The sequence below is a fragment of the Carcharodon carcharias genome, chromosome 15 (genome assembly GCF_017639515.1).
Source record: "Carcharodon carcharias isolate sCarCar2 chromosome 15, sCarCar2.pri, whole genome shotgun sequence".
NCBI lineage: Eukaryota > Metazoa > Chordata > Chondrichthyes > Lamniformes > Lamnidae > Carcharodon > Carcharodon carcharias.
In genome coordinates this window covers 1,955,765-1,983,093 of record NC_054481.1, presented here as the reverse complement: position 1 = coordinate 1,983,093, position 27,329 = coordinate 1,955,765, and the positions used below count along the sequence as shown (strand labels likewise).

Here is a 27,329-nt window from a genome sequence, read left to right as displayed (position 1 = left end):
TGGGTCTAGGACACTCCCTTGAGGAACTCCTGCAGTGATGCCCTAGATCTGAGATGACTGGTCTCCAACAATCACAATCATCTTCCTTTGTGCTAAGTATGATTCCAACCAGTGGAGAGCTTTCCCTCCGATTCCCATTGTCTTCAGTTTTGCTAGGGCTCCTTGATGCAATACTCAGTCAAACGCTGCCTTGATTTAAAGCATACAGCTCTTTAGTCCATGTTTGATTCAAGGCTGTAATGAAGTCAAGAGCTGAGTGACCCTGGCGGAACCTAAACTGAGTGTCAGTGAGCAGGTTATTGCTGAGTTAGTGCCACTTGATAGCATTGTCAATGACACTTTTCATCACCTTGCAGATGATCGAGAGTAGACTGATGGGACGGTAATTGATTGGTTTGGAATTGCGCTGCTTCTTGTGTACAGCACATACCTGGGCAATTTTCCACTTTGCCAAGTTGATGCCAGTGTTGTACAGGAATGGTTTGGCTGGCTAATTCTGGAGCGCAAGTCTTCAGTACAGCTCCTGGGATGTTGTCAAGGCCCATATCCTTTGCTGTATCCAGTACGGTCAGCTGTTTCATGATATCACATGGGATGAATCGAATCACCTGAAGACTGGCATCGGTGATGCTGGGGACCTCAGGAGGAGGCTGAGATGGATCATCCACTTAGCACCTCTTGCTCAAGGTGGTTGCAAGTGCTTCAGTTTTGCCTTTTGCATTGATGTGCTGGACTCCCCCATCATTGACAATGGGGCTATTTGTGGAACATAATTCGATTTATACAAGTTTGAGTGGAAACTCCAGCAGAAACTTTGCTTGGAAACCAGCGCAAGTTCAAATGCAGTTTGAGCCTTTTTTTTTTACCAATTGTGCTCAAAGCAGAAACTCTACCCTGGAAAAAAATAATGTTACTTACCCCAGTTGTTGTGTTTGTGTATATATCAAAATTGTAATATTGTGAACGTAACCTTTCACTTTACTGTGTGATACAAAACTTCAAAATGGGGCACTAGACATGAGAGTTACTAGGTCAGTTAAATATAGAGTAGTGATGATTTCTGGGTGCCCTATTAAAATGTGTACAGTATATGGATTTGGGAACAGATTAACTTAGCTTAATAGTGAACTACATGCACCTTTATCACCCGTCCTGACTTTTGTTTATATAATGTATCCTTATTTTGATTACTGCTGTGGTTAAATGATGGTACAGTGTTTGAACAAACTATAAAGAAACATTGGGTGTTAATAATTAAAATGTTCACTGATATCTAAAGAAGAACTTTGTGGGGAATATTCTCATATTAGAATATGAACAAAATGTATTATTTATATAACACCTGTAATTCTGAAAGATAAAATTCTCATTGCTATGGTTGGCTCTGTTGTAACATTCCTTTTGGAAGAAGGATTCCTGGAAAATGAGGCTACAAGTTGATATTTCTGTACAGAAAGATTGTAGCATTTCTGATCGCTGCCTGTGACTGTTCAGTTTTTGCATTTGTGAGCTGTTTTCTGTCTGCTTGTCAACTTTCTTCCCACCCATCTTCTCTTAAAGATGTTAACTCTTTGCTGGTTGCTACTCACTCTAATTTACTTTTCCAAAGGGACCACATATGTACCAACTTTGAGAGTAAATGCTAGCAGACAATTTAATTAAGGGAATATCAGAAATAAGCCCAATTCTGTGCTGACCAATATCCAAAATTAAGTGTCATTACAGCGCAGACTTGCATAATCCAGTCATGTTTTCGAGATAATTGAGCGTGGGGAAGCTTAGTTGATTTTATTTATTTGTTATGCCTTTCCTGCCATCATGGCCCTGAGACCGATTGCGGTATCTATAATGGCTAACATGGTCAAGATCAGTTAACGTGGCATAGGCTGGGATCTTCCTTGTTTCTAGCCGAGATAAATGCTGGATAAATTTGCAAAGCCACCAGGGCTAGAAAAATCATCTTAAATTGAATCAATAGTGTGTGGGTTTCATTTTATCTTAAACCACAGGACCTAATGCTATAATGGGGGCACATTGTTTTTAACTGATCAACAGAGTAGCTGGCCCATTTCCCCTACAGGCCTTAGTCAACTCCATCTGTTGCCGATTGTAGTTCTATTCTGTATCTGCAGCAAAAGGGTATATGTTAGAACAGTGGTTCTCAAACTGTTTTAGTTGAAGAACCTCTTTTCAAATGATTAAGAATCACGGATCATACCATCTAAATTATAATACTATGTAATACTCATTATACCTGGGTAAGCTACGTTTAGGCACCTTTTGTTTAATTTACATTGTCTTTTAAAATAATTAAACATCCTCCCCTCTCTTGAACAAAGCTAAATTCGCCTGGCACCCACCAGCCCCCAAGGCAACTGCATGTCTACCTGGCGCCTTCCTGAGGCTTTCTATACTTCTGCACGCATGCCCTCGTCCAAGGTGAGAAGCTAGCCCACTGTGCACTTCAAATGTGGCAGCTGCACTCTATTCCAACCAGACCTGCCTTCCGCCATCAATCATTCATGTACTATTCAGCTATTTTGTGAATGCCCAGGAAAGTTTCTGTGAACCCGTTTGAGAAACAGTGTTAGATGTTCTTGTGGACTCATCACCTTGTTCTTAATATTTTGATTTGAACTTGAGTAATTACTTCTCACCATTTTAATTATAAGCTCCACCTTCATACCAGCATTCCCTCAAGAGCTACAAAATGTTTAGTAAAATGAAAATCAAAATAAAATCATTTGGTACTTAAGCTGAGAATTATTTTTCTTCTTTGAATGTCTCATTTTTGTAATTCACAATGGAGACCTAAAAAAGGCACATAAAATCCAGTACTATGGAGACATTAAAAACTGCACAAGACAATTGATTTTTTTTTTCACGTGCTCCATTCCCAGGAGAAATTCCTACCTTTCCTGGATATGTTCCAAAAAGAAAGTGTCAGAGTGGAAGTCTGCAAATCTATTATGGAAGTTTTTATTAGGTAAGCCCAAACTCTCTATAAATATCATTACTTTATTAGAACTATTAAAATAAGGTTGTCACCTGAATGTGTTTTATAACCTTCTGTAGCATTAAACCCAAGGGAGTACCTTGTATAAAGTATGAATAGTGCCTAATTGTTGCTTAACTCCTCTTTTCAAAGTAGCCATGCAATAATAATTGGATCTACTTATAAAAACAAGTTGGTATTTAAATTCTTCTTTAACCAAAAGGCCTAGTTTTTAACTTTTCATTTGGGAACCTAGAAGTTACTAGATCTCTGACAATTAGCACAATAGAGAGGGATGACCTAAGTTCAGGAAATCAAACTTTAGAAGAGGTTTGGATAGAGATGAGAAATGGTAAAGACAAGAAGTCACTTGTGGGAGTGGTGTACAGGCCCTCTAAAAGTAACCACAGGGTAGGATGGGGTTTAAAGGAAGAAAATAAAGGGAGCTTGTCAGAAAGATACAGCGATGATCCTGGGAGATTTTAATCTACATATAGACTGGAAAAATCAGGTGGGCAAAGTAGTCTAGATTAGGAATTAATAGAATGTTTTTGGGATAGTTTCTTAAAATTGCACATTCTGGAGCCAACCAGAGAGCAGGCTAAAGTAGACCTGGTATTGTGCAATGAGATAGGATTAATTAATGACCTCATAGTGAGGGCACCCCTAGGTAGCAGTGATCATAATATGATTGAATTTTACACTCAGTTTGAAGGAGGGTTGAGTGGGTCAAAGACTAGCATTTTAAACTTAAATAAGGGCAGTTATGAAAGCATGAAAGCAAAGCTAGCTAAAATGAGCTGGCAAATTAGGTTAAGGCATAGGTCATAGAGATGCAGGAATTTAAGGGGATATTTCAGAATATGCAGAATAGATACATTCCAAAGAGAGAGAACAATTCCAAGGGAGGACCCATCATCCATGGTTAACTAAAAAAGTTAAAGGTAATATCAAACTTAAAGAAAAACCATGTAATTGCGCAAAGGTGGGTGGCAAGTCAGAAGATTGGACAGAATATAAAAAACAGCAAAGAATGACTAAAAGGTTAATATGGAGGGAGAAATTAGAGTACGAGAGAAAAATAACTAGAAATATAAAGGTAGGTAGTAAGAGCTTCTAAAGATATTTTAAAAAGAGTTAACAAAGTGAGCATTGGCCCTGTGGAAAGGGAATCTGACAAATTAATAATGGAAAATAAGGAGATGGCAAATGAATTAAACAAGTATTTTGCATTGGTCTTTGTATAGAGGATACAAGTAATATCTCAAAAATAGCTGTAAATCAGGAAATGGGAGGGAAGAACTCGAGGAAAATTACAATCAGCAAGGAAGTGGTACTGAACAAATTGTTGGAGCTGTGGGCTGACAAGTCCCTGGGTCCTGATGGACTTCTTCCTAGGATCTTAAAATAAGTGGCTAATGAGAGATTTGATGCATTGGTTTTAATTTTCCCAACTTCCCTAGATTCGGGGAATGTTCCATTAAATTGGAAAATAGTGAATGTAGCTCCTTTATTCAAAAAGGGAAGGAGATGGAAAGCAGGAAGCTACAGTCCTGTTAGGTTAACATCTTTCATAGGGAAAATGTTGAAGCTATTATTAAAGAAGTTATAGCTGAGCACTTAGAAAAAAATCAAGGTAATCAGGTTTCGTGAAAGGAAAATCATGTTTAACCAATTTATTGGAGTTCCTTGAAGAAGTTCCTTCAAAAAGGAAATGGGGAGGGTACAGGCTCAACATATTCCCTCTAGGGTGATAGGAAGAAGCAACAAGTCCAGAGATATTCAGGATACGATGAGAAGGAAAAGAGAAGCTTTTAGCAGGTACAAGGGAAGCAAATCAGCAGAGGCATTAGTGGAATACAGAAAGTGCAGGGTAGAGCTTAAGAAAGCAATTAGGAGAGCAAAGAGGGGCTATGAGAAAGCTCTGGCTGGTAAAAGTAGGGAAACCCCCAAGCTATTCTATAAGTATATCAATAGGAAGAGGATAACCAGGGAAAAAGGTAGGGCCCATTAAGGACCAAGGGGGCAATATATGGGTGGAGCCAGAGGAATCGCTAGAGTGTTGAATGAATACTTCACATCCACCTTCACCCAAGAGAATGAGGATGAAGGTATCGAACTCAGGGAGAGAGACTGCGAGGTTCTTAAGCAAATTGATATAGGGAGTGACAAGGTATTGGAGGTTTTGGCAGGCTTAAAAGTGAACAAATCTCCAGGTCTGGATGATTTGTGTCCCAGACTGCTGAGGGAGGCAAGGGAGGAGATCGCAGGGGCTCTGACCCAAATTTTAATTCCTCTCTGGCCACGGGGTTGGTGCCAGAGGACTGGAGAACAGCTAATGCGGTTCCACTATTTAAGAAGGTTGTAGAGTTAAGCCAGGGAACCACAGGCCAGTGAGTCTCACATCAGTGGTAGGGAAACTATTGGAGAAAATTCTGAAGGAGAGAATCTATCTCCACTTGCAGAGGCAAGGTTTGATCAGGGATAGTCAGCATGGCTTTGTCAGAGGGAGATCATGCCTAACAAATTTGATTGAATTTATTGAGGAGGTGACCAGGTGTGTAGATGAGGTTAGTGTGGTTTATATGGATTTCAGGAAAGCCTTTGACAATGTCCCACATGGGAGATTTATAAAGAAGGCAAATGCACATAGGATATAGGGTAATTTGGTAAGGTGGATTCAAAATTGGCTTAATTGTAGGAGACAGAGGGTGATGACAGAAGGATGCTTTAGCGACTGGAAGCCAGTGTCCAGTGGCGTAACACAGGGATCTGTGCTGGGTCCCTTATTATTTGTCATTTATATACACGACATAAATGACTGTGTGGGGGGGTTAGGATTAGTAAGTTTGCGATGACACAAAGATTGGCCGGGTGGTTAACAGTGAGGTTGAGTTTATTGGGCTACAGGAAGATATAGACAGGATGGTCAAATGGGCAGATAAGTGGCAGATGGAATTAAACTCTGAAAAGTGTGAGGTGATACACTTTGGAAGGAGTAATTTGACAAGGAAGTATTCACTGAACAGCATGACACTAGGAAGTTCTGAGGAACAAAGAGACCTTGGTGTGTGTGTCCATAGATCTCTGAAGGCAGAGGGGCATTTTAGTGGTGAAAAAGGCATATGAAACACTTGCCTTTATCAATCGAGGCATAGATTACAAAAGTAGGGAGGTCATGTTGGAGTTGTATAGAACCTTGGTGAGGCCACAGCTGGAGTACTGTGTGCAGTTCTGGTCACCACATTATAGGAAGGATGTGATTGCACTGGAGGGGATGCAGAGGAGATTCACCAGGATGTTGCCTGGGATGAAACATTTCAGTTATGAAGAGAGGTTGGATATACTTGGGTTGTTTTCATTGGAGCAGAGAAGACTGAGGGGCATGATCGAAGTATACAAGATTATGAGGGGCATGGACAGGGTGGATAGGGAGCCCCTTTGTTGAAGGGTCAGTCACGAGGGGGCATAAGTTCAAGGTGAAGGGCAGGAGATTTAGGGGGCATGAGGAAAAACTTTTTTTTACCTAGATGGTGGTGACGATCTGGAATGCGCTGCCTGGGAGGGTGGTGGAGGCGGGTTGCCTCACATCCTTTAAAAAGTACCTGGATGAGCACTTGGCACATCATAGCATTCAAGGCTATGGGCCAAGTGCTGGTAAATGGGATTAGGTAGGTAGGTCGGTCAGGTGTTTCTCATGTGTCAGTGCAGACTCGATGGACTGACGGGCCTCTTCTGCTCCTGAGAGATTCTGTGAAGTAATATGTGCTGTGGATAAGGGGGAACCAGTGGATGTACTGTACTTAGATTTCCAGAAGGTGTTTGATAGGGTACCACATCAAATTGTAGAAAATAAAAGGTCATGGTGAAAGGGTAACATATTGGCATGGTTAGAAGAATGGGTACAACTCTAAAGGGTGTGCAGGAACAGAGTGACCTGGTTGTGCTGTGCATAAGTCATTAAAAATGGCAGGACAGATGAAGAGAGCAGTTAATAAAGCATATAGTATCCTAGCATAAGAGTAAGGAGGTTATGTTGAACCTGTATAGGATACTAGTTATACCTGAGTTGGAGTATTGTATAGAGTTCTGGCTGCCACAGTTTAGGAAGGAAGCTAACGCATTGGAGGAAGTATAGAAGAGGTTTACAGGAATGGTTCCAGGGATGATAAACATCAGTTATGAAGATAGATCAGAGAAGTTGGGACTATTCTTGGATCAGAGAAGCTAAGAAGAGATTTGAGAGAGGTGTTCAAAATCATGAGGGGGCTGGTCAGAGTAGATAGGGAGAAACTGTTCCCACTTGTAAAAGGATCAAGAGTGAGAGGGAACAGTTTTAAAGTGATTTGTAAAAAAAGCAAATGCGATGTGAGAAAAAACTTGCACAAGACGAGTGGTTCAGGTCTGGAATGTGCTGCCTGGAAATGTGGTGGAGGCAAATTCAATAGAGGCATTCAAGAGGGCATTAGATGATTATTTAAATAGAAACAATGCGTAGGATTATGGGGAAAGGGCAGGAAATGGCACTGAGCCATTGTGTTCATTTGGAGAACCGGTGCAGACACAATTGAGTGAATGGCCACCTCCTGCACTGTACCAATTCTGATTCTGTGAAGTTTGACTAGCTAATGGGAAGCAGAAAGTGGGCATAAATGTCTCATTTTCTGGTTGGTGAGATGTTAAGAATGGCGTACCACAGGGATCAGTGCTGGTGCCCGAACTTTTTACAATTTTCAGTTGAATGAAGGGACCATAGGCATGGTTGCTAAATTTGCTGATGACTCAAAGGTGGCAAAACAAGTCATGAAGAGGACAAAGGGATACAGGTAGGTTAAGTGAGTGGACAAAGATCCGGCAAATGGGGTATAACGTGGGAAAATGTGAATTGTCCCTTTTTGGCAGGAAGAATTTAAAAAAAAGCACACTATCTAAATGGTGAGAGGATGTATAGCTCTGAGATTCAGAGGGATCTGGGTGTCCTAGCGCATGAATCACAGAGGGTTAGCATGCAGGTGCAACAAGTAGTTAGGAAAGCTAATAGAATGTTATCATTTATTATGAGGGAAATTGAATACAGAAGTAGAGAAGCTTTTTTCAGTTATACAGGGCATTGGTGAGACCAATCTGAAGTACTGTGTACAGCATTGGTCTCCTTATTTAAGGAAGGATGTCAATGCATTGGAAGCTGTTCAGAGAAGGTTTACTAGACTAATACCAACACTTGCTATTTATTTTCCAATTAACTGTCCTTTTGCATGTCAAGTAAAATCTTGTTCACTTTAATATTCTAGACAACAGCAAGAACTAACCCGTGACCCTGTCATTCTTAACGCTCTGATGCATATTTGCAAGACGATGCACGACTCTGTCAAGTAAGATGCAATCCTTTAAAGCAGTAATCTAAAAAGAACTTTTTGGAATAATGATGAAAATTCAAAATTACCCTGCCCAAAAAATTGTTTCCCAACTTTGGAACAATTTGTCGTCCTCTTCCCTGACCTTTCCCTCATCCCCCAAAATATGTAGTAGATGACTGCAGTTTTAGACCTTTTAACAGACCAATTGTATATAAACATGTATTGTCTTCATTGTTAAGTTTCAAACTGTTTTACAAGTAAGTACAATCTATGATGATACAATATTGTGTAGCCTGTCCCTACAAGAGAAGATGGTGGTGAGTTGCTGCTTTGAACATCTGCAGCCATGAGGTGAAGGTACCACGACTGGTGTTAGGTAGAGAATTCCGGGATTTTGAGCCAAGAACAATGAAGGAATGGCGATCATCGTTGTGTGACTTGCAGGGGAATTTGGAGGTGGTGGATTTGGGGGATGTTGCCATAGAAGAAGCCTTGGCAACTTTTTACAATATAGCATTTCTTCCTTAGGTCAACTTAAAATCAGTTTGCAAAAAAATTATATTTATGTCTGTTCATGAATCATGTGATTGAAGAACCACCATCTTTTCCTAATGAGATTGGCCTCCATGAGATTCTCCGTCTCTATTCATGAGTGAAATCAAATATTTTATGTGAATACTCAGTTTACCACCATAAGTAAGCCCTTGTAGCACTCTGCTGAGTCAGGGTGGTGTAAGATTGTGGGTTGACGTGATTCATTTTTTTTTGCAGCATGCTAAATTTTTATTTTTAGTGGCAGATTAAATCTCTGTTAGTTTTATGGCAGTTTTTATGAATCTGTACAGGACATCCCAGTAGCTAGTGAATTGGGCTGATTAGGATGTAGCATTTCCAGTGAAGACAGTTGCTCGTTTTTCTCAACACTGATGTGCAGCAAATTTATCTCCCATTTAAAAAAAAATAGAGAGCTGCAACAGAAGGTCCAAACTAAGATTATTAATGTCAGTTACTCAGAATAGTTTAATATGGTAGATAGTTATGATCATCTCTTCCATGCAGGTTTTATAGTAGGAATGGCTTTTAATGTTTGAAGTAAAATAGTGCAAATACTTATTGTTCCAAATTGTAATTGCATTTTCCTAATTATAAAACCAACTATTGCTGGGAATTGCTCACTTTGTTGTAATAATTTTTTAGATCAAGAGAATAAATGCATTTTTGATCCTATTGGTTTTGCTTGGTTTGCTCTTTTAATAAATTATGAATTAATAATGTTGATTTTATTTTATTATTCCTGTTTCTTTCTCTATGCACTCACTTTTCTAATTGAAGTGCTTTGACATTGGAAGATGAAAAAAGGAGTTTGGCTATTCTAATCAGTGGATTTATAAGAATGGTGAGTACTTGTTTTTAGTGTAAAACTGGATGTATGAAAATAAAAATAAATTTCTTCATTGCTGCTGAATGAAATATATAGACCAACTTCTGAAAAAGGGGATATTTTAAGAATAGACTTGTCAGTTAAACTCCAGTGAACATACGAATTAGCAGCCGGAGTAGGCTACTTGACCCCTCGAGCCTGCTCCGCCATTTAATAAGATCATGGCTGTTTTTAACCTCACCTCCTTCCCGCTTACCCTGATAACTTTTCACCCCAACTGAGCCCTCACTTCACATCTGAGCCCCAATCCCCCACGTGACAGGAGGGAAATAGCTGGGTTGAATTTAAATTCCACTAGCTGCAGTGGGATTTGAACCATTGTACCTGGGGCATTAACCTGGACCTCTGGAATCCTAGAGCAATGACATTATCACTATGCCACTAAATCCTCCAGTTTAAATTTAAAGTCCACCAGCTGTTGTGAGATTTGAACCAGTGTCCCCAGAGCATTAGCTTGTGCCACTGGATTATTCGTCCAGTGACATTCCCACTACACCACTGTGAACGAGGTGGGTTTTTACAACAATCAAAGTTTCTTGAACATCACTACTGAAACTAGTTTTATATTCCAGATCTATTAACTGAATTTAAATTCCACCAGCTGTCATGGGGGGATTGGAGCCCAGATTTCCGGGGCCTGGTTCTTTGGATTACTCTTGTATGATGTGCAATTGTACAGGGCCTTGGTGAGACCACACCTGGAATATTGTGTGCAGTTTTGGTCTCCTTATCTGAGGAAGGATGTATTTGCTATAGAGGGAGAGCAGCGAAGGTTTCCTGGGATGGTGGGACTGACATATAAGGAGAGATTGAGTCAATTAGGATTATATTCGCTGGAGTTCAGAAGAATGATTAACAGGACTAGACAGGTGGATGCAGGAAGGATGTTCCCAATGGTGAGGGAGTCTAGAACCAGGGGTCACAGTCTGAGGATATGGGGTAGACCATTTAGGACTGCGATCAGGAGAAATTTCTTCACCCAGAGAGTGGTGAGCCTGTGGAATTCATTACCTCAAAAAGTAGTTGAGACCAAAACATTGTATGTTTTCAAGAAGGAGTTAGATATAGCTCTTGGGGTGAAAGGGATCAAAGGATATGGGGAGAAAGCGGGAGCAGGATATTGAGTTGGAGGATCAGCCATGATCATATTGAATGGTGGAGCAAGCTTGAAGGGCTGAATGACCTCCTCCTGCTCCTAGTTTCTATCACAAATTTCCTGTTTCATCCTTGTGCCTATTAATTTGCGTCCCTCTTAATCACATTAGATTTATTCTAACCACAGAAAATGTTATTAGGCAAAACTTATTTTACCAAATCCAAGTGGGATTTTCTTCATTGTGATTGACACCCAGCCCTCATTGCACTTTCTTCAGCAGACTACAGACAAGTTTAAACAAACCAGAAACAGCTGAAATAGTGTAAATGCAGAAAGGTTTAAACTTCTTGCTTCCTTATAATTATGATTTACACGTTTAACTGCCTAAAATCATCTCTCCTTTGAGATACAAAGCAATTTTAGTTAAGTACTCTTCAAATAGTGTGTTCCCACTCTTCTGACCTTACCAGTACCCTTGGCATGTCAATCAAATAAACCCAAGGTCTCATTTGCAACCTGACCAGCAAGTGAACTCACCATTCATTTCTAGAATGAAGAGATTTATTTAAAAAATTAACTTCCCCGTGATAATTGCCTAAGCCCTGCCAAAAATGCACCAGTATTTTCCTCTGTTAGCAGGTTGACTCTGAGGCTGCTAACTGCAATGCTGGTTAGCATTGGCAGACTGATGGAAGACATTCCTGGATGACTGTTCACATGACATCTGCAATTGTTATTACTGAGAAAGGTTGAGGCCCCCTGTAATTCAGTATCTTTTGTTGAGGTTTCTTGTTAACAGCTGTTGTGTGAGAAGTTGCGAGAACCAGGGGACCATCCATGAGGAATCTGAGAGTGGGGAGTGGGGAAAACTGAAGAATCTGAGGGTGGGGAATAGGGAAAACTGAAGAATCTGAGGGTGGGGAATAGGGAAAACTGAAGAATCTGAGGGTGGGGAATAGGGAAAACTGAAGAATCTGAGGGTGGGGAATAGGGAAAACTGAAGAATCTGAGCAGTGAATAGGGAAAACTGAAGAATCTGAGCAGTGAATAGGGAAAACTGAAGAATCTGAGCAGTGAATAGGGAAAACTGAAGAATGTGAAGGTGGGAAATAGGGAAAACTGAAGAATGTGAAGGTGGGAAATAGGGAAAACTGAAGAAGGGGAAGGAGCCAGAGGTGAGAGGAACTTTGATAGGCAAAAGGAAATGAACCAAATGGCTGCAAATTTTTTTGAAAATGCTTTTATCCATGTCTCTCTTAGTTTATCTTCTAAATTAACTACAGCAAGAAACATTTGTAGCTGAGTACCAATTTAAAAAAGGAAAATGATTAGCCTTGCCTGCACAACATCATGTGCGCCCTTAGAGGCCAGAATCTATATGAGAAACTTGAGCCATGAGTATGTGAAGTTTGCAGCTGAAGGACACAACGTGCATCTGTGTACAACTTTCAAAGCTCACCATTCAGCCAGATAGTATCTATCTCCCCAATATTCCTCTGTATCAGTGGAAATTACTGCAGTTGGATGCACTTAAATAAACCATTGTTAGAAGCAGATATGATAATTAGAATTTTTAAATGTAAATCATCAAGTACAAGGTAAAGCATGTACTTTTTAATGATGAAGCTTTAAAGCAAAAACAAAATTGTTTCCAGGGTTGATGTGCAAAAGGTTAATCACAAGAAATCTGTGCACCTTCACGAAGTTTCAACAAAAGATAATGAGAGGCTGAGTAAATTAGGCTATATTCTCTGGAGCTCAGAAGACTGAATGATCTCACTGAAACTTACAACGTTCTGGAGGAGCTGGACAGGGTCAACACTGAGAGGCTGATTCCCCTGACTGGGGAATCTAGAACAAAGGCACCACCATCTCAGGATAAGGGGTCCATTGTTTAGGGCTGAGATGAGAAATTTCTTCACTCAAAGGGTGTTAGTCTTAGGAATTCTCCAGTCCAGAGGATTGGGGATGCTCCATCGTTGATATATTCAAGGCTGAAGATGGATAGATTTTTGATCTGTAAGGAACTCAAGGGATATAAGCATCAGTTGGGAAAGTGGTGTCGAAGTAAAAGATCAGCCATAATGGTACTGAATGGCAGAGTAGGCTCGGGGGCCATTGAACAGAAGAACATGGGAGCAGGAGCAGGCCATTTGGACTGTCGACCCTGCTCCTTCATTCAATTGGATCATGGTGATCATCTACTTCAGTGCTACTTTCTCGTGCTATCCCCATATCCCTTGATGTCATTACTCCAGAAATCTATTAATTTCTGTCTTGTACATGCTCATTGATTGAGCTTCCACAGCCCTTTGGGGTAGAGAATTCCAAAGATTCACCACCCTCTGAGTAAAGCAATTTCTCCTCATCTCAGTCTTAAACGGCCTACCCCGTATTCTGAGATTGTGATCCCAGTTCTAGACTCACCAGCCAGAGGGAACATCTTATCCACACCTGTCCTATCACATCCTGTAAGAATTTTGTAAGTTTCAATGAGGTCACCTCTCATTCTTCAAAACCTTAGAGAATACAGGCCCGGTTTCCTCAAACTCTTCATAAGACAATCCCGCCACCCCAGGGATTAGTCTGGTGAACCTTCTCTGCACTCCCTATATGGCAAGTATATCTTTCCTGTGATAAGGTGACCAAAACTGTACACAATACTCCAGGTGCGGCCTCACCAAGGCTGTATGAAGCTGCAGCAGGACACCTTTGCTGCTGTACTCAAATCCTATTGCAATGAAGGCCATCATACCATTTACCTTCCTAATTGCTTGCTGCACCTGCACACTAGCTTTTAGTGACTCATGAACATGTACACTCAGGTCCCTTTGGACATCAACATTTCCCAATCTCTCACCATTTAAGAATACTCTTCGTTTCTGATTTTTCTACCAAAGTGGATAACTTCACACTTATTCACATTATGATGTGGCAGATGATGTGTGCCAGGCGGACTAAATCCACAAGGGAAACTTGGTCGCACTATCACAACAGTTTTGCAATTTGTATTTATTACAAGAAGATATGTGCACTGAACTCGGGCAGGATTTTACATCCTGCAGGTGGGCGATCGCCCAGCCTGATCAGGCGTAAAATAGTCCGTGATTACATTGGGCAAGTGTCCCAACGTCACCGCGCACTCATGCGATATTTCAGTCGACAGAGTCGGCAGCACGCCTGCCGACAATTAAGAGGCCTATTCAGGCCCCTATTCAACCAATTTAGACATATTTTTCACTGCCTGTCCAAGCTGGAGGGCGGGCGAATCGGCCAGGCGGCCTTTTGGCTTCTTAACAAACCTCATCCATGGGCAGGATGAGGTTTCCACAATTCAATACAAAATAAATATAAATTTTTGGGTGGAATTTTTATTCAGTTCGTTCTGTTATTCTGTTCATTTTATTGTGAGTTTGTCCCACGTGGGGATGTTTTTTTCAGATTTTAAAAGTCTTTATTTCATGATTTTAAAATTGTTCAGCTCCCTGCCTTCAGGGAGCTTTCAATGCGTGCCCCCCCTGTGCACGCGCAGACTTTAGCGCTTGCATTCCTCCTGCCCCAACCCCAGCAGCACTGAGCTTCTCAGCACACATTTCACAGTCAGGGGCCAATCGCGGGCGGCGGACTGTTTCCTGGTCCCACCCACCCGATGCCTGAAAACCCTGACCCAGAAGTAATAAGTAAGTCCACCAAGACCTTTAGAGATTTTAAAAATAAAAATATTTATTAACAAAATATAAAAGATTTCAAGCACATGCGTAAGACTACAATCACTTATTGCTGTAATAATTCCTAAAATTCCGAATTAACTTGACCTCCTCTTTACACCCTCTTTAAGGCAACAGTCCAAAATAGATTGTAGATTTAAAACAAAGCCAGCAAGTTAACACAATACCTACTTGACCCCGTGGAATTCCAAATGGCTTTTCCCCGTGCTTTCCACTGCTGTGCCTGCCTGCCGACAATTAAGCCCATTAGCAGCGCAATTGAATGTGATTCTTCTTGACCCGTCCAGCCTTGCGGTTGGCGGACAGGCCAATCGGCCAGGCAGCCTTTACATTTTTTGTGACACCTCATCCAAAGCTGGGATGAAATCTCTGTTAAGAAATAAGATACGAATAAATACCTGGGGACAGCATTTTTGAGGTACGCTTTTAGGTGCTTGATTGTGCTGCGTGGACATATTTTTGGCAGATTTTTAATGTGTTATTTTATTATTTGCGGGTCTGCAGCTCCCGGAGGCAGCTGTCTGCTTTCAGGGAGCTCTCTCTCAGCGCTCACCCACACCCACATCCGCGGTGATGTTGTCACCCGCCCTCTTCCTGCCCCCACCCTGGCAGCGCACGTTTCATGCTGGCTGCAAAATTAACGGCCAGCATGAAATCACGGTCGGGGGCCCGTTTCCCAACCGCTGCTGGGCCCCTTGACCGAGCGCGGGGCCCCCTGATCGTGCAGGGGCCGGCTGACCGTGCGCGGGGCCGGCTGACCGTGCGCGGGGCCGGCTGACCGTGCGCGGGGCCGGCTGACCGAGCGCGGGGCCGGCTGACCGAGCGCGGGGCCGGCTGACCGAGCGCGGGGCCGGCTGACCGAGCGCGGGGCCGGCTGACCGAGCGCGGGGCCGGCTGACCGAAAAATTCAGGCTCAAATCTCTTCATTTATCTAAAAATGCAAATTCCCTTCACACCTTACATGTTAAACCAGCATCCGTGTTTACTCATTAGCATGTCAAGCACTGAGCTTCTTTTGATGATTTCAAACTTGCAGCCTACTTAACTCCAAATGTAATTACATCTCTCACACACCCCCATAAACCTACTTCATAATAAACCAGAAAAATGTCCTGAAAATGATTACACTTCCGTCTCTCACATCACATTCCATCTGCCATGTTCTTGCCTGTTCACTTGGCCTGTCGAAATTCCCTTGAAGCCTCCTCACAACTCTCATTCCCACCTCGTTTTGTCATCAGCAAATTTAAAAATATTACATTGGTCTACTGCTGTTTCTATTTCTTATGTCCATATGTTTTAAAATAGAGATCCAAAATGTTTAAGTGATACAGCACATTCCTGATAATTCATAGACCTTTTCATACAAAAAACAGATTTATCCAGGAGCCTAATTTACTGTTACAGCAAAATGGGACTTATGTTGCACAGAGCACTAGTGAGACCACATCTGGAGTACTGTGTACAGTATTGGTCACCTTACTTAAGAAAGGATGTAAGTACATTAGAAGTAGTTAAGAGAAGGTTCACTCGACTAATACCAGGAATGGGCAGGTTGTCTTACGAGGAACGGTTGGACAGGTCAAGCTACTTTGGAAGAGTAAGAGGTGACTTGATCAAAACCTTTAAGACCCTGAGAGGTTTTGACAGGTTGGATGTGGAGATGATGTTTCCTCTTGTGGGACTATCTAGAATAGGGGTCACTGTTTAAAAATAAGTGGGCCACTCATTTAAGGCAGTGATGAGGAGAAATGTTTTCTTTCAGAGGATAGTGAGTCTTTGGAACTCTCTTCCTCAAAAGGCAGTGGAAATATTTTTAAGGCACAGCTAGTTAGATTCTTGATTAACAAGGAAGGGTGAAAGGTTATTGAAGGTAGGCAGGAGGGTACAATCAGATCAGCCATGACATTATTGAATAGCCGAGCAGGCTTGAAGGGCTGAGTGGCCTACTCCTGTTCCTAATTCAAATGTTCGAATGATCAGAGAATTCAAATCGCCCAATTTTAATGTTGCAGTAGATAATACAATGTATTGTGTAAATGTTTTACTAGTACAAGTCAAAACACACATTGAACAGAAAACAAAATTAAATTCAATTTTTTCTCCTCTTTCACTCTTGTCAGAGTTAGCAGCACTGTCTAGATTGCTGTCTACCAGGACATGCTACACTTGTGTCATTTCTGTTCAGAATGATTGCTAAGAAGTACCCAAAAGCAAGTGGTGCGGATGATTCTCTGGGTGGAATATTTAGTCCCCACTTGACCATACGTTACAGCACATCATACCATTCTACTGTCATACACTGACGTTCCAAAACACTTCTACTGTAGATTGCTTTTAATGGGTTTATTTTGTAAACTGTGGTTTGTGCTCATTTAAAGTTTGTTTTACATTCACTATAATTTTGACTCAGGAAAGGGTATTTTCAATGTACTTTTCTCTTGTATTGGATGAACAGGTTTCATTTGGTCGAGACTTTGAGCAGCAGCTAAGCTTTTATGTGGAAGCCAGATCAACATTCTGCAACTTGGAGCCTGTTCTTATCCAGTTGACCCATGTGAGTAGATAGTGGTAACTGAGATCAAATTTAAATTTATATTCCAGCTGAGTCTATGTCATTTCCTTTTGAATTCCTGAACTTGTGCTCAGAAGTGCATTTACCCGGCATCAGTTGATATAGCACAATGTTTGTTGCTGTTTTAGTTTCTAGTGTGTTGTAATTGCACATTTCTGAGTATTTCAGGAGGGGGCGCTGTTAGTCAATACTTTTATTTAAGGACAGCTTGTCAGTTGTTTCCGTTTACTTACAATGCACAAAATCAGTATCTCCAAATGCCACGTAAATGTTTGTTGGTAATTATAAATTGCAGCACAATGAAAATTTCACATTTTAGATTCCATTGAATTTGAACCAAGATGTGATCAAATTGGTGAAACGTACATAAGTTAAATTAGAAGCCCAGAGCCTGAGCTTGATATATTTTTGTAATTCATTCACTTTAGTAAAACTGTTTTTTGATTTAGTGATTCAAAGGCACTAGATGATGTTGAAATACTTTTTAGGAAAAGATAAAGATGGTTGTGAACATGCAATGCTTGTGTTTCTTTGTGAAGAGTGTGAATCAGCTTGCGATGGAAACGAGGCAAGTTATGAAAGGCAATCATTCCAGAAAGACAGCTGCATTTGTGAGGGTTAGTGTCAAACTTAATTACTGTTTGCAGAAGTGTTGGGAGTTTAACTGCTTTGAAACACGAGGGTAACCTGTTTTATTAACCTGTATGATTCCTTTTCTGAGATGTACAATCAAATGCAGCTATTTGCTTATATCACCTTTATATATTGAGTTACTTTTCTGTCTATTTTTATTGACTGCTTTCCTGGAGGTATTGATTCCTTTCTGGGGTACAATTCAGTAACATTCGCTGCATCTTGCCCAAGTGGCCTTTTATTCATGTATGCACTGTGATAGTCATTGGCCTATTCTACTGCACTTGGCATCACCGCTGAGTCTGGTTTGGTCTTACCTCTTATCTATACATGTAAATTTCCCACAAGGATCATTGGATAGTGACCAGTCCAAACACATTGATCAGTCTTTTCTTCTTAAAGAACACAGTGTGCTGAGGTCATGTGTTGCACCTTTTTGCTGCCCTGACTGAGAAAAGTTAATTCAGTCAACTCGAGGTCAAATCTGGGACCTTCTGGTCTGCATGACACAGGTGCCCACCAAGGGGAAGAGAATATATTTTTATTTCATCCCCTCTGCTTCCTTCCACAAAGAGTAAACGAAAAGGCATAGTTCTGCTTTAAGCGCCACGGGACGATGCTTCTATTTTGGCACCACCCAACAGCTGTGCATTACTGTCTTTCTCCTCATGCCTCTACAGTCTCCTCCCCACACTGCAGCTTCAAACTATTCCTCTGACTAAGCACCATGATGTAGTAAATTAATGATCTTTCTGTCCATCATAATACCAGACTTTGGGTGACCTTGAGGCCTTAAGCATGCCAACTTTAGAGTCTAGTGCTCTGGCGAAGGGGGAGGAGGTTGAATTTCATAACAATGAGAGCAAGTTGCTTTTTATTTTGTTTGTGGGTGTATACTTTTGTTTCGAATTGTAAGGTCTTTATCCAAATCTGTCATTTCCGACTGTGTTGCATCTGCTTTTGTCAGGACAAAAATGCTTACTAAGTATAAAGAAAACCTGCTTTCAAATGTTACAATTCTCCTGAGAGTGAAACTCCTGAAAATGAAGCACTATTGTAATTTGAACAATTACTTGACTAGATTAACTAGGTATTTACAGTGTATCAGTAAGTTAGAAGTATATCATGACTAGTTAAGGCATCAGTCCCTGAGTAATTATTTAAAATTTAATTATCAGAGTTAATGTTTGGAGTCTGTATAACTCTTCTTCAGCTCTGAACTCAAGCGTTAACTTTGTTTCTCTCTCCCCAGATGCTGAGTTTTTCCAGTATTTCCTGTTTTTATTCCTATTCCAGATTGTTTCATTTTAAGCTCCTACATGACTTCAACCCACCTGTTTTGGGCTGATAAGGTCCAACCCTTGTCTTTATCCACACGCTCCAGTGCAGTGAGCAGAAGATCTACAAACAAGGAAGAGTATTTAGTTCATCAGTTCTGAGAAAAATTATTTATAATGTTCCCACGCCACTCCAACCAGCATCTGTTTCTTAAAGTCTTACCTTCAGTTTCATACCTAGAAGTTCACTAACTAATGCTGTAGTAATGCTTCAGTTTTGACAAAAGATTGAATTTTTGGTTGATTCTATAATATGAGTTTTAATTAGGTGAAAAGTTGGCATGGTTTTGCCAATCAAAAGCTAATTTTTAAAAAAACTTTTCTCATAAGAACATAAGAAATAGGAGCAGGAGAAGGACACTCAGCCTTCGAGCCCACTCTGCCATTCATTGAGATCATGGTTGACCAAACTACTTCAACACCATTTTCCCACACTATCCCTGTATCCCTTGATGTTTTTAATATGTAGAAATCTATCAATCTCAGTCTTGAACAGAATCAGTGATTGAGTCTCCACAGCCCCTCTGGGGCAGAGAATTCCAAAAGATTCACCCTTTTGAGTGATAAAATTCATCCTCATCTCAGTCCTAAATGACCCTACCCATATTCTGAGACTGTGTCCCCTGGTTCGAGAACCCCCAGCCAGGGGAAGCATCCTTCCTGCATCTACTCTGTTGAGCCCTGTAAAAAATTTGTATGTTTGAATGGGATCACACCTCATTCTTCAAAACTCCAGAGAGTAAAGGCCCAATCTTTGGAATAAACATTGAGGTCGATGAAACTGGTTAGAAAAAAGTAGAAAAGGTATGCATGTAAAATAAAAGTTAAAAGGATGATCAGAAATATAGGTCCAGAACTTCCATTCCCTGGCAGGGGTCATATCCTGGAGGTACCCCAGAAGATGCCCTTGTGTTGGGGGGGGTGGGATCTCTGGAAGTCTCCATACAAGGACTGTACAGGAATTGCCCAGAAAGTTTAAACTTCTGATGGGCAATTATCCTGCACCTAGAATCATTTGAAACCCTGATTTAAATCTGAATTTTTGGATGGTCTGACTCTCTTACCAGAATAGTCACCAAGGAAAAGTTGGAAGGGTTAAAACCACTTCTAACTCGGGTAACTTTGGTACTGAACCCCATCCTCCAACCCCATCGCTTCCAACTACATCCCCAGCCTCATGCACCCCCCTCCCCGGCCACTTCCTGGACCCATCCTACCCACCTACCTTCTGTCCTGTCAAAGTGACTGGCACCTTTCAGTTTACCTGGTTTATGGCAGCTGGTGCTGTAGAAAGTGGAAAACAAAAACAGAATTACCTGGAAAAACTCAGCAGGTCTGGCATGAGGACTCGAAACGTCAACTCTTTTCTTCTCCGCCAATGCTGCCAGACCTGCTGAGTTTTTACAGGTAATTCTGTTTTTGTTTTGGATTTCCAGCATCCGCGGTTTTTTTGTTTTTATCTCTGTAGAAAGTGGATGTGGCTTCACTTCACTGGGTGAGAAATGAGCAGCTGTCAATCTGGGTTAAATAAGAAGAAACTGAGTGGCAATCTGAAAGTGATTGCCACTCCGTGGAGGTCCTGGACCATGATGTTAATTTTATTTTCATCTTTTATTGTAGAGGGTTACTGTGTTAGTAATGTTGCTTGTGATATTTGAATGCGGAGATTAGTTCAGCATCACTCTACTGCTGGAATCTTGAATTGTCAGTGAGTCTGAAACTTCTAGGATTTACTGGTAGTTTACTGATGAGTGACAACATTGCTTACTAATTATAGTCTGTTGGGAGCTCATTTATATAATGGAATTTTTAATTGGCTATTATCTTACATTTTTGCATAAGAGAACATAAAAGATGAATGTTCAGCTTGCGTATTGAAATGTCTGAGGAAGTATTCTGTAGGTTTACTACATTAATCATTAGTTCTGTTTACCAAAGTTAGTTCTCACACAGAGCTACCTATTGTTTCTAATAAGATTAACAATTTTTCTTTCACCAACTCTCAGGCTTGTGCTGCATATTGCTTCATTACCATTCCGTCGTTGACCAGCATCTTTGCACGCCTTAATCTCTATTTGCACTCAGGACAAATTGCTCTCGCAAACCAGTGCCTTTCACAAGGTAAGATAATATAACAAAAAGTTATTAATGAATGACTAAAGACTGTCAAGTTCCCTTAACCTGATGACTTGCATCCTAGGACCTTAAAAGAAGTGGCTGCAGAGGTAGTGAACGCATTGGTCATAATCTTCCAAAATTCTCTAGATTCTGGAAAGATCCCATCAAATTGGAAAGCCACAAATATAAAACCTCTAGTCAATAAAGGAAGGAGATAACAGGAAACAATAGGCCAGTTACCTAATATTTAACATTGGGAAAATGCTAGAATCCATTATTAAGGAAGTAGTACAGGACATTTAGAAAATCAAAATACAATCAGACAGAGTCAATATGATTTCATGAATAGGAGATAATGTTTGACAAGTTTATTAGAGTTCTTTGAGGATGTAACAAGCAGGCCGGATAAAGGGGGACCAGTAGGTGTGTATTAGGATTTCCAAAGGGCATTTGATAAGGTGCCACATAAAAGGTTACTGCTCAAGATAAGAGCTCGTGGTGTTGGGGATGATATATTAGCTTGGATAGAGGATTAGTTAGCCAATGGGAAACAGAGTTGGGACAAATGGATCATTTCAGGTTCCCAAACTAATCAATGGAGTGCCAGGGATTAGTGCTGGGCCCTCAACTATTTATGATCTCTAATGATTGGATGAAGGGCCTGGCTGCATTGTAGCCAAATTTACTGACAATACAAGGATAGGTAGGAAAACAAGTTGTGAAGTGGACTCAGTCTGCAAAGGGACATAGGTTAAATGAGTGGGCCAGAATTTGCGGATTTAGTATAATGTGGGAAAATATGAAGTTGCCCAGTTTGGTGGGAAGAATAGAAAAGCAGAATATTATTCAAACAGGGAGAGGTTCCAGAATGCTGCGGTATAGAGGGAGCTGAATGTCTTTGTAGGTGAATTACAAACCTGCTAGCATGCAGGTACAGCAAGTAATTAGGAAGGCAAATGGAATGTTAGTCTTTATTGCAAGGGGGATGGGGTATAAAAATAGGGAAGTCTTGCTGCAACTGTACAGGGCACTGGTGAGACTGCAGCTGGAGTACAGTGTACAGTTTTGCTCTCCTTACCCAAGGAGGATGTTCTTGCATTGGAGGCAGTTCAGAGAAGAGTTCACTCTGTTGATTCCTGGGATGACTGAGTTATTTTATGAGGAAAGGTTGAGCAGGTTGGGCCTGTTTAAAAGAATGAGAGGTGATTTTATTGAAACATATATGATTCTGAGGGGCCTTGACAGGGTAGATACTGAGAGGATGTTTCCCTTCAGGGCAGAACCTAGAACTAGGGGACACAGTTCTTAAAATAAGGGCTGTCCGATTTGAGACTAAATTGAAGAGGAATTTCTTCTGCAGGTTGTTAGCCTTTAGAATTCTGTGCCCCCCACCCCCCATTTGCCCAGAGAGCAGTGGAAGTGGGGCCATTGAGTACGTTTAAAGCTGAGTTGGACAGACTTTTGATCTACAAAGGAGTCGATGGTTTTTGGGGGCAAGTAAGAAAGTGAAGTTAAGGCCACGTTGAGATCAGTCATGATCTTATTAAATGATGGAACTAGCTTGAGAGGCCGAATGGCCTACTCCTGTTTCTTATGTTCTTATGTGATTTAAGCACATTCTTGTTGACACAACAGTTTAATATCTCTAGGTATTTGCATGTGCTCAGCTTGTGAATAGCAATACATATCCATTGTGAAATGGCTCTAATCTGGTGACTTAATTGATGTAGTTTTTTGAGCTAATTTAGATGGGCTCCTCACAAATGAGAAGGTTGATCTATAATTATAACCTGTTCCTTTATTGAGTGTGTGCCAATGTAGGAATTGCAAAGTGAATTAAATGGCATTAACATCACTGCATCCCTCTCTGTCAACATCCTGCGGGTCATCATTGACCAGAAACCTAACTGGACTAGCCATATTAATACTGTGGCTACAAGGGCAGGTTACAGGCTGGGAATTCTGCAAAAGTAACTCAACTCCTGATTCCCCAAAGCCTATTCAACATCTACAAGACACAAGCCAGGAGTGTGATGCAATACTCTTCAATTGCCTGGATGAATGCAACTCCCACAACACTCAAGAAGCTTGACACCATCCAGGACAAAGCAGCCTGCTTGATTGGCACCACATCCACAAACATTCACTCCCTCCACCGCTGACACACAGTAGCAGCAGTGTGTACCATCTACAAGATGCACTGCAGGAACTCACCAAGGCTCCTTAGAGAGCACCTTCCAAACCCGCAACCTCTACCTTCCAGAAGAACAAGGGTAGCAGATGCATGGGAACATCACCAGCTATAAATTCCCCTCCAAGTCACACAATGTCCTGACTTAGAAATATATCGCCGTTCCTTCACTGTCGCTGGGTCAAAATCCTGGAACTTCCTTCCTAACAGCACTGTGAGTATATCTACACCACATGGACTGCAGCATTTTAAGAAGGCAGCTCACCACCACCTTCTCAAGGACAATTAGGGATGGGCAATAAATGCTGGCTCAGTCAGCAATGCCCACATCCCAATAAATAAATTTTAACAATAGCATCACAACTACTATGCCTTGACATTGCCCACATGTAATGGGTGATTCCTGAGCAAAAATAATACTCTGTGTGCCTTTGGAGTACTTCTATGTCTTTTTAAGTTAAAATTTTTAAGCCTTTGAATTCAGGAAGCTGGCAAGCTCCATTTTAGCACCACATAAATATTTGCAACGGAGAAACCTTTATCAGGTTCCCTAGATATAGATGAGATATTGCAGTTGGAACCTGTCTCAATGAATTAAGTGCATCATTCAACTGGAAAGCACCTTAATTAATTGACAGTGAAATTTATTTACTGTGTTCCTTGTGCACTTCTAAATATTGAGTGTATTGCATATACATGTTATGTGCTGATGTAATTTTTCCTTGAGGAATGAATAATGTAACTGCTTCCCAGTTTTATTGTACTTTTTATATACTCTGTTCAGGGTAATAGAATATGTCCATTATTAAAAGCTGCTAATTAGTTGTGATGTGCGTTAAAACATTCATATCATTATGCACAAAGTAAACTCATTCAAGATGCACTTTGTTTTCCTCCTGATGTAGGAAACAGAACTTGAGAGTTATGGGAGTAAGTTATTATTACACATGCACATTCTATTTTGGGAAGTGTCCATTGGCAAGTTCACCCTTAGTACGTAAGGACCTATTCAACGCTTTCAAGTGAACATGTTTTTGGAATTGTTTTTTATGCAGTTAGTATACAGGGCTGAATGATTTCAAGGTAAACAGGAATAGTGCCGGAAAACAGATTTTCCACTTGCATAATGGAGCACTGAGTTTTGTTTGGGTAGATATAATCCGAGTTTATTTGTGATTCTTGGATGCTGGCTCTGAAAAATAAAAGTAGAGCGATAGCAGTCAGCCCCTTTTGTAAATTTTGTCTTTTCCAGTTGTCCTGTTCTGAATGTAATTCACGCCATCAGTCAGGAAAGAAATAGAATAAATGTAGCGATGAGCAGGTTAATTCTAGCTATAATCTATTCTTTGTGATTTGTACCTGTTATATTCTTGGAAGAAATAGCCTTGGATCATTTTTAAAAGGTTTTAATTTTCTGGATACTGTATAATTCCCAACTATTCTGTGAGGGAAGTTACATTAATCTATACCTTTTACCGATTATCTTTATTTGTATAATTGTCATTGCTAGAGGATTATAATTTAAGTTACTAAGCAAGCTAATCTAAAAGTAGCCAAACCATTTTTATACCTAAATGTGCAACGTGAAATGTGTTTGCTTTGGATAATATTATGTGACCAAATGTGGGAACCCATCAACACTGCCAAAACTAAGACATAAGGAGGTAGGAGTGGGAAAACCGCCCTCCCTTCTAATATAATAGTGTCTACCAAATAAACTTACCCCTGTCTTCATTCCAATTCTACATCCCTCTGAAATGAATAGCTATTGAATTATTTACAGAAGCTTACACATTAAAACTTAATTTAAAATTGTCTGGTATCTTGTCTTGAGGTACTGTCTTTCTCTACATGGTAAGTTTGTGCTCTCAGCTGAGCTGTTAGGTGTACAAAAAGAGAGTCTGTGTGCTTGGTAAAGTATAACTGTGGTATTAGTAAGTCGTAGGCAGCTTGAGTTGATGGCATTTGATGATATTGTATATTTTAGTCTTTATGCTAAATTACTTCTGTAATTAATTGCATTTAACAAGGTATTTTAATATAGAATTAGCTATTGCATGCTCTTAAGATTTCTATTGAATTGAACTAATATGAATTATATGATTGCAATTAGAGACTCTAGTTTCTCTGCTTAAGGGCCCCATGATGAAACATCCTCCAGTAATGTTCTTCAGGCCGGTAATTTGTTCTGTGGTTCCTAATGTTTTAACAATCACCTTGGAGAATTAAAGGAAGAGAGCTCTCTAGTTCAGGGTACATTTTAGACACACCTATTTTCTAAAATTAACACTGGTCAGATATTGTGAAAAGCAATATTTTTTTGCTTGCTAGTCCATAATGTTATCATTTCTTATTTATGCAGCATCCGTCTTTATATAGTCATGTTTTTAAAAGTTTGAGTGTTTGTTGTTCAATCTTGCAATATTAACATCTGATGGACTAGGAAATAAAATGGCATAATTTATTAAGGGATAGCACCTGCTCCTGGAATCTTTAGATTTTGTCTTTGATTTATCTGTAAGCCTTGGGCAATTCACTAACAGAGGCTGTACAGTGAAGACAGCTGCTATTCCTCTCATCACTGTTACTGAGCTATTTTTGCTTTTTTAATTTATTTATTTGAGAACCTGTCAATATTCCAATTGCTTGAAGTTATCTACAGTTGCATATGATTTCCAGCCATATCTTAATATTCAACTTATTTCAAGAATTGAAACAGGAGCAGCTTAGTACTAAGATTTTTATACACCTATATCTTTTCAAGTTTAAAGTTAGAAAGTGACTTCCAGATATTTATCATTTCTTAAGGGTTAATGTTATATCTGTGGAAATACAGTGCATGTTTAAAAAAAAAACACTCCTTGCCTCACCCATTGCTCTATTGCCGATTATCTTACATTTGTGACTCTGGGTTACTACCCTCCTGCTAGTGGTAATGATTTCTCTCTACCTACTTTATCATAACGCTTCATAATTTTGCTCACCTCAAATCTCCTCTTAACCTTTTCTGCTCTAATGAGAACAATCCTAGCATGTAGTCTCTACGTATAACCGTTACCCCTAGTACCGTTCTAGTGTGTAATATCCATATAGTTGTGTGGTAGCATTATCAGTGGATTATGCTGTGTAAAAATGGCTGTTATAACTAGCATGAACGGCTCTGTATAGCTTGTCACTAAAAATGGCATAGCTCAAATGTGTGTAGCAGCTCTTTTATACTTCAGTGTTGCCAGTACGGTGCATTGTTCTATGACCAATTTCCATAAGCATATACAGATTTGGTTTGTATTTAATTATGAGTAAACCACGGGTTGGAATGGCAAACATGAACATGATAAAGTTTTTGAATTCTAGTATAGATTTTAGTGCTGTATGAAACAAAGTGAAACAAATTTTCCCTCTTTTACTATTCAGAGATGTTAAACTTGACTGACATTTTAACCTTTGCAACAGATCAGTCATTTTTATATTTTCTGCCCAGTTTGCCACATCCAGTGTAAATGTCAGCTACTTTACAGCTTGTGGAAAAAGCTGATGCAGGAAGTTATCTCCGTTGGTCATTGCTCAATTCTTTTGTTGTACTATGGTGCCCTAAATGCATTTCATAAAGTAGGGATTAGTACTGTTCAATTCAACAGATTTTTTTTGTGATATTTAATATCACAGGTTCTGAAGTCCATGTTCACATGGCTGATTACAAAGCAATTTTTACTGTATATAGAATAATTGCTCATATACTTTTTTCCAAGTGCAAATTATCGTGACATTTTTCAAAAAGTATATTTTTAAATATACTTTTAACATTTTAAATTCCTACAGTAAGTAAAGATGTTTTTTGTTTTTGCAAGCTTTTGATAG

At 40.2% G+C, this 27,329-nt stretch overlaps 1 protein-coding gene across 5 annotated transcripts in view; it reads left to right on the top strand.

Annotated features, from left to right (window-relative positions):
- The window catches only part of vps35l (VPS35 endosomal protein sorting factor like), a 172,689-nt gene that overhangs the window by 97,350 nt on the left and 48,010 nt on the right, over positions 1-27,329 (top strand). For 3 of the 5 annotated variants that reach the window (XR_005945298.1, XM_041206350.1, XM_041206351.1), the window contains exons 21-26: positions 2,901-2,986; positions 8,287-8,367; positions 9,685-9,748; positions 17,076-17,174; positions 17,681-17,809; positions 21,169-21,283. Coding sequence is in view for 4 of the 5 variants with exons in the window: in XM_041206350.1 (XP_041062284.1) it covers positions 2,901-2,986; positions 8,287-8,367; positions 9,685-9,748; positions 17,076-17,174; positions 17,681-17,809; positions 21,169-21,283 (574 nt within the window). In the remaining variant the exon portion in view is untranslated. The remainder of the gene's footprint in view (positions 1-2,900; positions 2,987-8,286; positions 8,368-9,684; positions 9,749-17,075; positions 17,175-17,680; positions 17,810-21,168; positions 21,284-27,329) is intronic. The other 2 variants (XM_041206352.1, XM_041206353.1) reach the window with 2 other exon arrangements.